Consider the following 15,783-nt stretch of genomic DNA (forward strand, 5'->3'; position numbering starts at 1 on the left):
TAGTGAGGGGCTGTCAAGATTTACGAGTGCCTTATTGGTAATTTGGTCCATTCCCGGGGCTGTGTGGCGTCTCAAGCCCATTATCGCCGCTGTTACCTCATGTAGATGAATGTCCTCATCTAGGAGCTCGTTAGGGGTGCCGGTGTAGGGTGGCAGAGGCTCCGATGGCTGTGTGGGGAAGTACTGGGCTTTGAGAGCCAAAAGGAGGTCCGCCTCATTTCCAGGAAATTGGTGAATTACTCGGGCCATATTGTGGTGGGATTCCGTTTTGCTGCTGGCCGGGTTGATTAAATACCTCAATAACTTCCACGTCTTGGAAGTACTCAGTCTTCCTCTCAAGCTGTCGCAGAGGGATAGCCAATTCTCTCGGCATAGTGTGGTAGCGTATTCCGCAGCCTCTTGTGTGAGTAGTGCTATTCGCCTCTTGAGCTTGCGATTTAATCTTTGCCTTTTCCAACGCTTCAGCAGGCTACGCCGGGCTTCCCACATGTGGAGCAAGCGAGCGTCGATGCTTGGAGTGGTGGTGGATGTTTCAAGCATTTTGGTGTGCGCCTTCACATCCTTCTGAAGCTGAGTGATCCAGTCCTTAATTGACTGAAGCTGTTGGCTCTGTTCGTTCGCAGCTCTTTCTTCTCTTATCTCCCGCAGCTTGGTCCAATCCGTGAGGCGAGCCGTGCCTATCCTGGCTTTGTATTCGAGCCCATGGAGAGTGGTGGCTAGCAGCGCGTGGTCGCTGCCTAGGTACTCCTCCAGATTGGTCCAGCAAGCTTGGGGGATATTTCTGGTGAGGGTTAAGTCGGGGTTCGTGTCTCTTTGAACACTTGTGCCGAGCCTCGTGCTATTCTTTGGATCGGTGACGAGTGTGAGATCCATGTCCTCAATAACTTTGTGAAGCATGTTTCCCCTGGGGTTGGTGTACGTATAACCCCAGAGGGGGTGGGCTGCATTGAAGTCGCCCACAATTAGAAGCGGATGGTTGCGTGCTGCGTGCGTGGCTTGCTCCAAAACCAGTTTGAGGACCGATGGCGCGCTTTTCGGCCGACAGTAGACGTTTAGAACAAACATGGGACTCTTCTTTGTTGCCTGTGGGATAATTTCGAGCAGAATGGCAAGCGGGTCGGATTGCTGGAGATGGTGTTGAACGGCCACTAGCTTCTTACTGACCAGGGTGTGAAGGCTGCTGCCTGTATCGGTGCCATAAGTGACGTATCCGGGTAGGCGGACGTGTGTGTTCGTTTCTTGCAGTGCGATGATTTCGGGTGATCTTGTTGATGTAGCGATGTATTGTATCAGTGATCCATACTTGTTCTTGTAGCCCCGGCAATTCCACTGCCACACCGTGGTTTCGCCTGAGGAGCCCCCGCGCTTACTGCATATATGTTGAGGCGGAGCCATCTTGGTTATCAAGGGGTGGTGATGCGTGTACAAGATGGGGTTCTGGGGAGCCCAGAGAATCTGGCAATTCTGGTAGGGTCTGATGAGCTGTTTTCTTGGGGCGCCGGCTCTGACGAGCTTCCAGTGCTAGTATGCGTTCCTCTAGCCTCATGATGCGTTCCGCCAACTGAGTGTTAGAGTGTTGTTGTTGAGTTGCGTATTGTTGTTGTGCCGCTGACTGTTGTATAGCTGTGAGTTGTTGCTGCATGGTAGCTTGTAGGGATGTCTGAAGGCTCTGAATAGCTTTTGCTACTACCTCTTCTACCTTCTGGAGAGTGGCATATTGGACGGGTATGACTCCCTGCGGTGCAGTGGGCTGCGCGGTTGCTCGTTGCGGTGTCGGATTTGAAGTGACTTTTTGAGCTGGCTGTTCTTCCCGTTTCCGCTTCTCCGGGGGTGGGGTTGAAGTGTTTTGTGTATGGGTAGTGCTATTTCTTCCAAGTAATTCATCTTTAAGTGCTACGAATTCTGCGTGTACGCTAGTGATTTCTGATTTGAGTTTTGCGTTTTCTTCAGTGAGACGCCTAATCTGGGCATGTGCCTGTGCCAGCTCTGTGTCAACAGGGGGGGGACGAGCTTTGGGAGAAACAACCTGTGCCCAGCTCACCTGCTGCGTGACCTGCGCTGCTCCCTTGCTTCCCCTCCTGCCGCTTGCGGAACGACCACGGCTCGAGGTCCTGCCATGGGATGGCGTCCGTCGTCGCGATGAGGTCCTACGCCTGGAACCGGAACGCGGCCTGGAACTGCTCCTCCCCTGGACAGCTCCGCGTCGTTTCGGGGACCGCGACTTGCGGGATGCTGAGTGCTCGCCACGCGGCCTCGGAGACGAGGAGCCTGCTCTCGGGGTCTGCTGCGGTTTCCGGCGGTTGACGGGCGGCAGGAACCTGTTGGGGCAGGCTTTCGCTGCTGTCGGGTGATCCCCGCCGCACAGAGAGCACCGAGGGTGGCACTCGTGCTGCTCCGTTGCTAGCGAAGTGCCGCACTCTCTGCACTTGGGTGTGGCGGGGGGCCGCGGGCAGACGTCCTCTCTGTGGCCTGTCTCGTTGCAGGTTCGGCAATGTGGCACGGTTCTCTTGTAGAGGTAGCACCGCAGAAGAAGGCCGGAAAATTCGATGTAATATATCACATTCTTGGGAAAACCCAAGAATGTGATCACCATGGTGGTTGTGTTTCCCAGTCTTCTACATGTTAGCGCCTCGTATCCGGGAGATTCAATGCGTTTAAGTAACATTTCGGGCGTGGTGTCGTGATCGATGTTGTGTATTACCCCTTTGCAAGAGTTATCGGGGGAAATTCCGTATGATGCAATATCATATGTTGTTGCATCAATTGTAATTTTTTGCATCTTGCTTAGTGCCGAGGCCGTAGCTTCTGAGGCAGTGCTCAGAACAAGGATGTTTTGGTCTTCGTCGATGCGTACTTTGAATCCGGTGGAGCCGATTTGCAGCTTTGCGGCATTTGTGATGGCGTCCACCAACTTCCCTGGGCTCACCTTGTTGAGCTGCAGGCCGTTCCGTGGACGAACCGCCAACTTGTAATCATCGGCAGGAAGGGGGGGTTGTCGGGGCTTGCGCATCGCCGGTCGGCTGTGGCGGAGAACGGGCTTCGGTGGCGTTCGGGAAAGTTGGGGCGTGGTCGAGCGTGTCTGCAGCCGGCGGCGACGGGCACGACTGGTAACATTGATCCAAGGCTCATTGTCTTCTTTGTTCTCCTCAGCGGCCGGAAGAAGTCCTTGGGATTCGCGAATTTCCATGTCCTCGTCCTCCGGGGCCCCGGAAGACGATTGGTGGGCTTTGTCGGCGTCGGCATTGAGCAGCGCGTTCGCCATCTGCAGCGGTGCGGCGGCCGAAGCCTTTGCTAGGCCTCGCCACTAGCGAAGTAGGTTTAGCGGGGCGGCCCCGCTTCGAAACTTGATGTGGCCGTAAAATGCAAAATATAGCACTTACACCCTCAAGTTTGGTGTTGACGTGCTCGGGCTGACTTCAGGCACACGATGATTACATAGAATCTGGATGCGGAGGTGATTTCGCCGAAAATGTAGCTTCTGTGCGGAGCAGATGTGGAGCCCATCCGACCCGTCGCCACACTTCGTCGTCTTCCTTCCGTACGCACGGAGTTAGGAAGGCGAGAGAGTGCATCGCTGCGCCGGCTGTTCCGAGCTTTCGCTCGTCTGTGACGTCATGACTTCGCCCTACGTGCGTGGGGGCATGGCGGTTACGTGGCTGTGTTTACCCGCCGTGGTTGCTTAGTGGCTATAGTGTTTGGCTGCTGAGCACGAGGTCGCGGGATTGAATCCCGGCCACGGCGGCCGCATTTCGATGGGGGCGAAATGCGAAAACACCCATGTACTTAGATTTAGGTGCACGTTAAAGAGCCCCTGGTGGTCCGGGGTCCCCCACTACGACGTGCCTCATAATGAGAAAGTGATTTTGGCACGTAAAATCCCATTATTATTACGTGGCTGTGCGCCGCCTCGGGCTGCTACGCGCGCAGGCGTTTCCCGCGTGGTTGTCCAGAGTGGAACATTGGACCGTGCTCAAAGAATTCCAAAATAGTCAGCCGAGTAAGGCTGACACCTGATGCTTGAAAATTACTATTTTAAATTGTTTTCTTAACTTCCCCTTGTTGTTTGGTCTAGTAGTACAAAGCAGACAAAGAAAAAAATCGTCCGTGACGTAATAGTTTCAATATCGAGTTCCTGTGCTAGAAGTCCCTTGTTCGAATCCTGCATTCGGAGAAGTTTTGTAATGTTTATCTAATTATTCAATACACAGTACTATGTTGAAAATGACGAACTTACAAAGTCGCGGAACATGTGAAGCCAGAAGGACGAACTATAGGGAAATCTATGTAATTCGAGTAATTCCCTTGCTGGCTGAAGCGCCCCGTTGCAGCTCCCGTGGACACTCACCAGAGTTCCCTTTAATATTTACTGTATGAAACTCTATGATACACCCTAGCTCTGTCTACTAAACTGCAATGATGTTTAGACCATAAATCTATTTGCCTAAACTTCGTCCTTCCGGCCTTAAACGGCTTCTTACTTTGCAAGCTGATCATGTTCAACAAAGCACTGTGCAATAAATAATTAAGTAAACATTATTAAAATTGTCCGATGGTAGGATTCGAATTCACCACCTCTATAGCACAAGCTAGATGCTGAAACCATTACGCACCGGACACAAACTAGCAAAACCACTGCAACTAGCAGCAATTAAGCATGTTGGCTGAGTCTTATTACCTTTTGCATTTATAAATGTACTAAATAAAGGCAAATAAAGTGAACTAGCAACAAAGCCACAAGAACGTCTTAAGCCGTAACCACGAAGATCGGACAAATTCATTAGTCCCATTGTGGGGGAATGATCGCTGCGTCAGAGCTTCATCCAGTAATTTTACGAAAAAACTATATTACCAGCATAAAGGTGCGCGAGGAAGACAAAAAATTATACAGATCCCATGCTTGGTGCGATAGGCACAAGCGAAAACTTTCTGTAGTGTTTGCAGTCATTGACAATTATCGGTGACATTCATGGCGAATGTCATAATTATTGAGCGCTTTGTGTAATACGAGCGGTGAGGGGATGTTCCCCTGCGTGAACCACCTGTGCTTGTCCACCTAGCAAACAGAACGCGCAGCGATACGTGTTTCTTGAAGCGTTCTGGTGGGCCATTGTTCATAGCCTGCCAGAAGGTTAGCGCTATCATTGCCTCACACGGCGCATCATATCGTGGCAGAAGTTATAAAACCCGCCGAAGTTGCTTAGTGGCTGTGATGTTGGGCTGCTAAGCACAAAGTCGCGGGATTGAATTCCGGCCACTGCGGCCACACTTCAATGGGGGCGAAATGCAAAAACATGTCTAGTGCTTAGATTTAGGTTCACGTTAAAGAACCCCAGGTAGTCCAAATTATTCCGCAGTCCTCCACAACGGTGCACCACATAATCAAATCGTGGTTTTGGAATGTATAATACTATAATATTTTTAGAAGTGTTAAAAATTAATGAAATGTTGTTGTGTTACGTTCCAGAGGCACAATCTCACCATAAGTCAGGCCGTAGTTAGGGAATGCGGAATCATTTTCGCCAAATGGGGTGCTTTAACGCGCACCTAGATATAGGTGCATGAGAGATATTGCATTCGCCCCTCCCCCCGAAACGCGGCCACCGCGGTCGCGATCAAACCCACGACCTCGGACAATGCCACAGCCACTAAGATACCGCGTCAGATGCAGAAATATTGATTTGCTTGCAGTCCACTTGCGTAGCGTCCTCTTAACGCTGATCTGCTTTAATGCAGCTGAGCGTCTGCAATTTCTGCGTCAGTTCTTCACATTATATATTTTCACGATGTGTTTTTTTTTCAGAACTAGCAGAGACTCACCATACCGTACATAGCTTCGATTTGAATTTACTCTCTTACCGCCGTATTACCGAACGGAACTCAAGTTTCATAAGAAGGCATCCTTTAAAAGTGCGAGAAAAGTAGAAGTTTGAGGGAATTTCTAGCTAAGTTCCAAAAACTCCGCGTAAAAACCACTTATGAAAGGATCGTTGTTATGCGTAAGCAAGGATTATGGGAATGAGGCTACACCATGCGCTCTATACTGACGATACTACAGTTTGGACCCACACCGGCTCTCCGGCTCAAATCGAAGAACGCCTAAAACATGCGGCCCTTGTGATGGACACTTACGCCGCTTCTTGGGGCCTGGAGTGTTCTCCAGCCAAATCGGCCCTTCTGTCGGTCTCCCCCCTTACCGGCACCCCAGATTTCTCTCCCGTCCGGCGCCGTCCCGTCGGTACAGGATCTTGGGAGCCTAGTGCTTCACCTCTCGTACATCCTGGGCCCTAACGGTACCATAGCTTCTTTCCGATGCACCAGCGAACAAATGAATCATATGATTCGGTGGGCCTCTGCCATGCGTGGCGGTCTCCGAGGGACCCAGTCCCTCTGGTTGGATCAAGCACTTGTGGCCAGTCGGGTCCTCTACGCCTCACCCTACTTTCACCTGCGTTGGCATTCTTCGTCATTCTTCTCCGCTCCGTGTACAAGCGCGCGCTCTACCTTCCCATCGCTACTACCAATCACCGCGTTGCGGCTCTGGGGGTGCACAACTCCTCCCCGGAGCTGTGACAAGCCCATCGCATCAATCAACTCAATTGTCTGTCGTACACGCCCTGCCGGCACCACCTGTTACACACATTTCACTTCAACACTATCTCTGACCTGGTCACTCCTTCCCCGGTACCGGAACTCTGGAGCCAGAAGCCACTCCCCCGCAACATGAATCCTGAACACCCCAATCGCAGCCAAGCGCGTGCTGCTGTCCTTCAGGCGCCCCACTCCCATAGCCCCGGCGTATTCTACATAGACATCTCGGGCACTTCCCCTTCGGGTCACTTCACGGCCGCATTGATCACAGAGGGTCAGCACGTCAATGGCCTCTCCTTTCGAACCGACACCATAACTCAAGCAGAGGAGGTTGTCATCGCTTTGGCTGTCTCCCACCCCACTACTCACGTTATTTGTACAGATTCGGGCTCAGTATGCTCTCGATACATCCAGGGTTCCATCACCCCACTGGCGGCTCGCCTCCATCGGGCCGCCTCCTGGCGCTTCAACCCTCACTCCATCAGAATAGCCTAGACCCCAGGCCACGCATGTCTGGCCGCCAATGAAGTGGCGAATATCGCTGCCCCTCCAAGCCCTGAGCCGGATCCTGGCAACTAGAGCCTCAAAGGCTACCGCGATATTCTGGATTGTTATGGCACGTCGTGCTGGTCTATCCTGACACCGCACGTGGCTTGGCGAAAGCGGACGAAGGACTACTACGCCGCCTTCAGACCAATACTTTCCTTAGTCCGGCGGTCACCCGCACTTCATGCCGGAAATCTCTGGCATGTGCCTTACTTGTCAGGCCTTCGCCAACACCTTTCACGTCGTGGCTTCATGCGCCACTACTCCACTCTTTTTCTCATCCCCTTTCCCCATCCCTTCTAGGGAGACTTGGGAGGAGTAGCTGCTCGGCTGCTCTACTTTGGGAGCTCAACGTTCCTTGGTGGCGCACGCCCAGGCAGCGGCCATGCCGGGCAGCGGCGTCCCAGACGAGGGGCTACCACTCAGGCGCACAGCAAGCAACTGTTTGTTAACACCTTGAATAAAATGTTTCTACCACCGCCAGCACCACGCCATACGTGGGCCGATCCTGAAGATAATGCAATACCGGGTCGGTCTGCGGCGGAGATGTAGTTCGCCATAAAGGGGCCCACATTCACAGCTTCATTGGTCATCCTTCTTCACAGAGTGGAAAGGCACTGAATTTTTTCTGTTTCAGGATTCATGTGATTTCAAGTGTGTTGTTTGTTAATTATTTTTTGTGAGAGCATTGTGCGCACTGCGTGTGCTTCTTTTCTTTCTTTTCATTTTCTTGTTGTCCTGTTTATGTCCCTCGGGTTCATGCCTGCGTGGTATTTCCATCTTTATCTCTCATTTCGGCTGGTCCGTGTGTTGCGTTTCCTGACTTCTTTTTATCCTTTGCGAAGCCTCGTGTGCATCTCGTTTAATTTTAATGCGAATACGTTGTATGCCCTGTGAAAAGGAAATTCTGGCACCCGTCCGGCATTAACATCCGAGGGTACCAATACCCGCAGGACCAAGCGATGACCTCACCTTCCTGACGCTGGACTTGCTGCGGCTTCCACTGAGAAATCCCACGGTGAACAGTCACGGCATCGGACAGACACTGGGGCCCATATAAAAGATTTCTTTGTCCAATCCAAAAAAAGACTTTCAAAACCACGTTCACAACCAACCTGGTCCATTCGTAAAGTTGACTTTGCCCACCCTCAAAATTGATTTTGCCCTAACCTAAAACTGATTTTCCCATGTTCAAAAGTATACGGGCGATGGCACCGGTAAGGTAGCTGCGAGTCCACTCAACTTATTCATACATAAGCGTGACTGACGTGTGGCTTATGTAGAAGGTTGATTGCTGAAACGCCTTAAAAGTCAAACACTACTTAATTCATAGGTCGGATTATAATTTTGCTTTGTGAATACTACGGTTCTATGTCGTGTACATGTCGGCCATGTCGCCCACTTCTAGAAGATACCACTATTATAAACAGGGATAAGCGCTAATGTGTAAGAGTAATAATACAAACGGAGTAGAACATTTCCCCCGCTGACCAATGCATCAGCAAGCCGTCACTGTCATTGTCCGCGAGAGAGTTATATTATTATAGCATGGCATGAAGGCTGACCTGCATATACAATATGTCATTTAGATTTCCTTGTATTTTCCTGATGTAGCTGTTTTAGATTGTTTTCATACCTCCATGTTTGTCAGTGTATCTTCACGGTTGATTTCATAGCTGTGCCTGTGATTGTTTGGGTGTATAAGTATGACCAATCCCGGAAGTACATTTTTCTAGTTGATAGTTAGCGCGTGTCTTCGTCTTCGTTTCTTCTTGTGTCCTTGTTTTGTTGTGCTACAAAGATAACTTTCAATCACGATGGTTAGCATTAAAATTACCACGTGTAGCAGTAGCCTTTCCTTTATTGGAGACTCCGAACGACACATGCTTTCTGACTGGCACTGCCCCTCTACCGCACCGTGAAGGCAAGCTATCACCAGCGAAGAGTTGTAAGGTTGTCGTTCACTCATTTCGCGACTGCCTCAGTGCCTGAATGAGTCGGGCATCCGGTTCTACCCATTCTCTTATTCCTGTCTCTACTCCCTCTCTCGACGGTTGCGTGTGAGCTCAAAAGCAAGTGCTGCAGCTTCCGCAGTGCTTTTGCGGAGAGGGCATTGTGGCGGCTCTCAAGGAGCTCCAGGGGACAGTGTTCTCACGCTGCCTTCACATGGTGCATGCTTTTTGTCACCACCTTAGCGAACTTGTTGGGCAAGTTAGTATTGGTTTATTATACCTATTTTTAAGGCGCCAAAAAACAACACGCCGCACATAAGAGAGGACCACGGGACACAGTGCCACTTACAAATACTTTATTTTTACATAACAACACGTACATGATGACACGTGCACCTGTTTATCTTTAACGGATGACCATGTTTCACCACGTAACAAATGTTAATGCAAAGCGCAGGACGCGCCGGCATGTATTGGAAGTTTCCCGAATGTTACCGATGGTGCATTCCGCTGTCTGTTGTCGCTGAACCTTGTGTAATCTGATAATATGATTTCGTCGGGCGTCGCGAATAGTGGAAAACTTTGTGGAAGACACGCGGATGCCCGCGATTACTCTGGAACATTCGACGACTGATGCATAAAATCCGACGCGCTTGACCCGCTCATCAGATTTTCGACGATCGCCGACTGTGTCCGCCGCTATCGTTGTGTTTTGAGTGTAGACGGCTTTTGAGGGCACAGGTTCGCCAAATAAAACACTAGTTCGACCATTCGCAGTTTTTGTGCTTTGTTCATTGTCAGTACTGCGTAAGAATGTATCCTCAGTCGGCGCCTGCGCAACAAGCACACTCAAACATCAAGGGTGGTACAGTAAGGAGCCTTCAACGATCTTTTCTCTGACTTATACAACGATAAGGACGTTTCACTAACACACTAGCTACCTTTCTTACTGATATGAAACGCGTCCGTGATATTCCTAGTTTCATATTTTTGCTTGTGGCCCGAATCCACGCGTCAGAAAAGTATGGCTCACCAGAGCGCAAAGGGTAGTTTCTAGTAAGCTTAGGTATATTAGGGCCAAGGTATATGTAAACTGGTAGCGAAGCTTCTATAGACGCCCACATGCCCAGAAAATGGGGCTCTTTGTAACCATCAGTATCTACTTATAGTGGGGACAACTAACAGCAAGCAAAAAAATAAAGAAGTGCCGTCAGAACCGGAAACGGTGGTGACGGAAAGATTCTGCGCTGCTTGGCGCCAATGTTTAAATTTTTTTAGCATCCGGCGTTGCGGCTGCTACAACTGCAGTTATTTTTCTTTTGAGGATGAGGCTAACTTGCGACTCGCCTCACCTGCAACGCCAGTGTGTGCTTAAATTATTAGGAGTGGACTTCGCTTTTTTTCGTCTTGAAGAATGCAAACAGTATAAATGACCAAACAAAACACGTTTCAATGATGACAAGTACTATGGCCAGCACACAGTCGTAATACATAGCAACCTATGCGAGTCCTTTTCACAGAATCATTTGCAATTCCGTGCCACACCGTGTATTCATATACAACAGTTATCAAACAAGATAACATTGCGCCACATAATCATTTAGAAAACATTCCACTCACTAATTTCGCTGCCCGTCGGACTCTCGGAGCCTGCGTTACGGAGAGTAAACGAACATAGCCCGACCTTGATTCTCGGGGCGTTCCGAATTTCTCGTCACGACAACACAAGCGCGTTGGATGCCGTGAACTTGCACGATAACAAAAACCTGCGTTCACACCTTTCGCCAACGAATTCAGTACGCTCGGTCACGCAAAATTTGGAGTGAAGCGCACGCCACACGTTGAAAAACCACTCAAGGAAATAATAATGCAGGAAAAATATCTGAAATGAAAAATTTACTCGTATGCCGGTATTCTGATTTAAAATTTTAGAACAATTTCTTTTTCAATTAGGCTTTCTAGTTTCAATGTCTGTCTCACCCCCCCCCCCCCTCCCACTCCTCACCTAGTTGTGCTTCAATCATGCACCACCAACTGATATCCCTGGCGATAGGTGTTGGTACGGTTTTCGTTCCATTCTTCGCGATCTATTTAGATGGACCTTATTAGGGCCCTATCTATTTCGGTCAGTGTTTGTCATGTTCCCCAATCCGCTCATTCGTACAATGGCCAGTCTGTCCTATATAGGAACAGCTACAAGAAAGAGGAATTTCATAGACTACCCCTACGGCACATTTCATGAACTGTCGCCCACGCTTGGTTCCGCCGCCTTTTTCTTTCTCTGTTCTGTTTCCTTTTTCTATCCGACAGCAAAAGCCTCCCAGCTTCCTAGGAGCTGCAAAAGCAAGCGGAGCACCATGCCTGCTCGCAACTTCTTCGAATTGTGGCCCAACTTGTGCACATACGGCACGGCCACCGGTCTCACCTATTTTGAGGTGAGACCGCTGGCCGAAAATACGAAAATAAGAAAGCTAGGGAAATAATGGCAGCATATTATATGAGCAAGAAAATTAGTTTGTGTTAATGAAACATTTTTATCATTGCGTAAGTCAGAGAAAAAGTGTTGAAAGTTCCTTGTCTTACCGCGGTTGATTCTTAAGTGTGCATGCTGCGCATGCGCTGACTGAGGGTATGTACGTGCGTGTCTTCTGCAAAAATAAAGTATTTATGAGTGGGGCGCTCTGTCTCATTGTCCTCTCTTGTGTGCGGTGTGTTGTTTCTTTGTGCCTTAAAAATTGGTATTATTGAGATCAGCTATCCCTTCTCCGGAATTCCTACCCTGTGTTCTCAGCCACTACACGACACGGCGTGCAAGGCAGCGATAGCAGCAACAGCAGCAGTGGGAAAGTATACGTAAAACACAAGGAAAGTGGCGCTTGAAATATAGTTGGCAACGATAGCGATTACCGCAGTGGCCGCCACTTCCATCCTAACAGAACCAGTTTTCAGCACTGTCAAAACTTGCCTCTTGCCGCGAAAGAAGAAATGAAAGTGCCACCAATAAAAGCAAGCATTGTGGTTTCACCATCGCAAACAGGAGGCACACAAAACACGGCAACACAACCGCCAAACAGCCTAAACGGCCGAGTCATCGCCGGCAAACTGACGGAAGACGCATAGCACACACGTGACTGTAAACGGGCCATGTGACGCATTGCTACAACGGCGTCCATGGTGGGTGGCGCAAGTGGAATTCAAGTAATATGTAAGAACCAGCTGAATGTAGTCGCAGGCCTCTTTTTCGATAAAACCGAACAAGACTGCCTCCCGAACTGCCGGCAGAAGGTACCATGACTGTATCCGTGTTTGCTATTCAGCGAACAGTCGGGCAAGTTTCTCATTCATTGGTTAACTCACGGGCACGCCACGGCGAAGCTTTTCCCCCTACACCCCCAACTTAACTATTGTGCAGTTTAGCTGATGAGTTGCGTGACAACAACTACGCTGGTTACGGCGACAAGTCAACAACATTATGCGGATGCCTAGCGCGATGGACGGATTGACAGAGGAGAGGGAAGTATTTAACTTCTGGGATTGTAAAATGAACTCTATCTGGTATACGTATTCTGTAACATAGGTGGCGTGGAGGACCGCGCCATTAAACACTCCGCAGCGAAGTGCAGCGGTTATATGCAGCACACATTTTCGAGGTTATAGTCCCTCTTCACCTAGCAGTTTGCTCTCTAGGAGCAAGATGGCGCTACTGGCGACGCGGCGCACGTTGCCTCAGCAGAAGCTCACGAATAGGAAATCGTTACCGCTTCTTCTCCGCTCATCCATTCATGCCACAAAGTGAGGAATGGCAGAGGAAAGCTACCAAAATAGTGATCGGCATATTAAAGAACAGAATGAATATGTGTGACTAAATTCACCGACCACAGCTACATATAGAGTATCTGTTGCCGGCCCTTCGTGATGCGTGTCTTTCGCTGGAGGGTAAAACAATTTACTCATCCGCCAGCATTGTATCACTAAACTAAAAAAAAAGACCTCGACTCCGAAACTTCAGGAAGAATGAGTATCACTCGTTGAGTAGTGACAAATAGAGTAGCGCTGCTTCTTGGCGTAGGAAGTTTCTCGCACGTTACCTACGCAAATCACACGCATCTCACACACAGGCTTACGTCCACTCTTTTGTCAACATATAAAGAATACGGGAATGGGCGCACACTTGAATAAATGTGTCGAAACATGGGTGACAGTGAATACACCAACAGCTAACGAACAGTTGAAGCAGAGCGTTCAGGGACGGTCCACAGTGACTAACGATAATACGTTTTTGCTACAAGTTTTTCCTAAGTGGAGAACATCTACGTTCCAAACCTTGTGCGGCGCGAGAAGAAACCTATCATAACTGCGCCCACTCACGAGTGATTGCGCCAAATTAAACAAGCAGATGGTGACCACACCGAGAAACTTTACTGAGACAGAAACATGACTGGCCGCTGCTTCAAAGATTTTGCAAATAAAGAACGGGTAGCAAAACACACTGATTCAAATCTAATGGACAAGTGGAAAGTTCGAACAGCTGGAGTACATTTATAGCCCAACATTTAGTACAAATACTGTATACGCTGTTCGCACCGCCTGGACAAGACGTAGTCAGCTCTGCAAGCCCTTACATGTCTTCTGAAGATGTGGTCAAAGCTGCTGTGTGTTGGCCACCCAGTCATCGTCCGCCATATCCGCCGAAACAGGTTCCTTAGCCACACCGACCATCCTGCGCATCCATTGTATACACGGAGGCAGCATACGCGATCAATGGACGTGCCACCACTTGATCAAATATGGCCGCACCCACGGAATCGGCGTGAAAAGAGTCTATAAACGATGCTCAAGTAAGAAGGCAAAAACAACAAAAGTTACTTTGCTAAAAGTAGCGAGCTTGTATAGCCAGCGTAAAAATACAGTGTACTACCAAAGAATTTATTTTTATCTGCTGTGGTAGCTCACTTTGTATGGCATTGGGCTACTAAGCTTAAAATCCGGGTTCAATCCAGGCCACGACAGCCACATTCTGAAGGGTTATGATTCAAGAACACTCGCGTACCATGCACTGGTTGCAGGTTAAGGAAACCTAAGTGATCAAAATCAATCAGATCATGAGTTTGCCACCTAACAACACCCCAGATTTAAGTTTTGTTAAATCGATGCAAGGCGATTATGCTTGTCAAGCAATGTGTTAAAAATCAAGAAGCCTAACTGTTCCGCTTTGCGATTGAGACCAATGTAGCAGAGCACCCTACCTATGGCTGGCTTTAATTCTTGCTATGCTCATGGTGCTTAAGTTTATCGCAAAAGGAATGGAGAGCCTAAGAATGACTAAAGTTGAAAATTTTATTTTACAGGCTCACGCCAGTACGTCTCGCCAGATAGCCATCGCGGAGCACCAGGGACGGGTCATGGATGAGTTGGCGGCAACGATGCAGAACATCTTACGACTACTTGCGGGAGACAAGCAGCAGCCGCCTCCAAGAAACCCGAGGCAGTGATTTTAGCTGTTTGTTTGTTTGCCTCCAATTCTCTGCGTATTGATGCACGTAATCAATTTATTCTACACAACAAGGGCTCGCTGATACCATGCACGTATTGTGTTAGTAAAATAGACGGACAAAATAAAAGCGAATTGCGCATGAAAAGCTTCCTCTTTTTTGCCTTGGGAGCAGTTTTAGAAGGAGAATGCTCAATGCAACGAAAGCGATCCTTAATGAAGTGAGAAACTAAATAAAAGTTTATAGAGGCTGAAGAAAATTTATCTGAAAATAATTGGCGACCGGCTCTCACAATACCAAATGCCTAGTCACAGTCAAGCAGCTGTCGTCCAGGAGAAGCACTTTACTGACGAAAAAAAATTCAAGGCACATATTGCAGGCACTCCCATGTCATGAAGCGAACCTTGTCGATATCCCTGAAAAGAAAACAACACAGTGCATTCTAATGTTAGTAACGTCAAGAGCTCAAATTTGGGCGATGACTGAGAAGCTGAAGAAGCGAAAGACTGCAATAAGCGACTAGTAGGAAATTGGTAGGGGTAGCGTTAATAGTCGGAAGTCGGCATACGAAATTCAGAGCGAAGGGGTGTCGGCTGTAGCTGAACTTCTAGTTGAAATTATTCAGATCACATTGGACGCAAAATTGGCTGATGGTGATGATGTCCACCTTTGATTAGTGGGCAGGAATGGCAGAATGTATCCCGAAATATAAACAAAGGGTTCGCATGAAGGTCAATTGAGCGATCAGCGAAAGGAAGCCTCATGGCGGGAGTGACCGTTTCGAGAAAGGGGCTTGTCCTGACAAAGATGTGTCCCATAGGAGAAACGTTGCCTGCAGGATGATGCTTCCTTTCTTCGGCTATTGACAATTCATCCCGAAGTCTGCAGCACAACATAGTACATAGCCAATTGCAAACACTGAAATACGTAACAACAGTTCTTGAACAGAAATCGGCACACACTTAAAGTCAAGTTTGAGGAATCATTGTCACAATATCCAATCGTTGTCGACGGAACAGCGCTCCCTTTAGTCACCCCCCACAGATTTCTTGGCGTGATAATAGACAGCAATCTTTCTTGGACCAAACATGTTACTGCGCTTAGGGCTAAACTGACCAACTTCATACATGTTCTTCGTGTAATACCTGGACTGAGACGGGGCCCCTCTGAGCGAAGTTCACTCCAAATTTACCAGGTACCTTTTG

The 15,783-nt window shown here is 48.8% G+C and overlaps 1 protein-coding gene across 2 annotated transcripts in view; it reads left to right on the top strand.

Annotated features, from left to right (window-relative positions):
- Positions 1-14,725, top strand: part of LOC135897764 (uncharacterized) — a 42,198-nt gene extending 27,473 nt beyond the window's left edge. For both annotated transcript variants that reach the window (XM_070532792.1, XM_070532793.1), the window contains one exon: positions 14,435-14,725. In XM_070532792.1, the coding sequence (XP_070388893.1) occupies positions 14,435-14,578 (144 nt within the window). In that variant the 3' untranslated portion in view covers positions 14,579-14,725. The remainder of the gene's footprint in view (positions 1-14,434) is intronic.
- Positions 14,726-15,783: the final 1,058 nt, after the last annotated feature.

This window comes from Dermacentor albipictus, chromosome 2 (assembly GCF_038994185.2).
Source record: "Dermacentor albipictus isolate Rhodes 1998 colony chromosome 2, USDA_Dalb.pri_finalv2, whole genome shotgun sequence".
Classification (NCBI taxonomy): Eukaryota; Metazoa; Arthropoda; class Arachnida; order Ixodida; family Ixodidae; genus Dermacentor; species Dermacentor albipictus.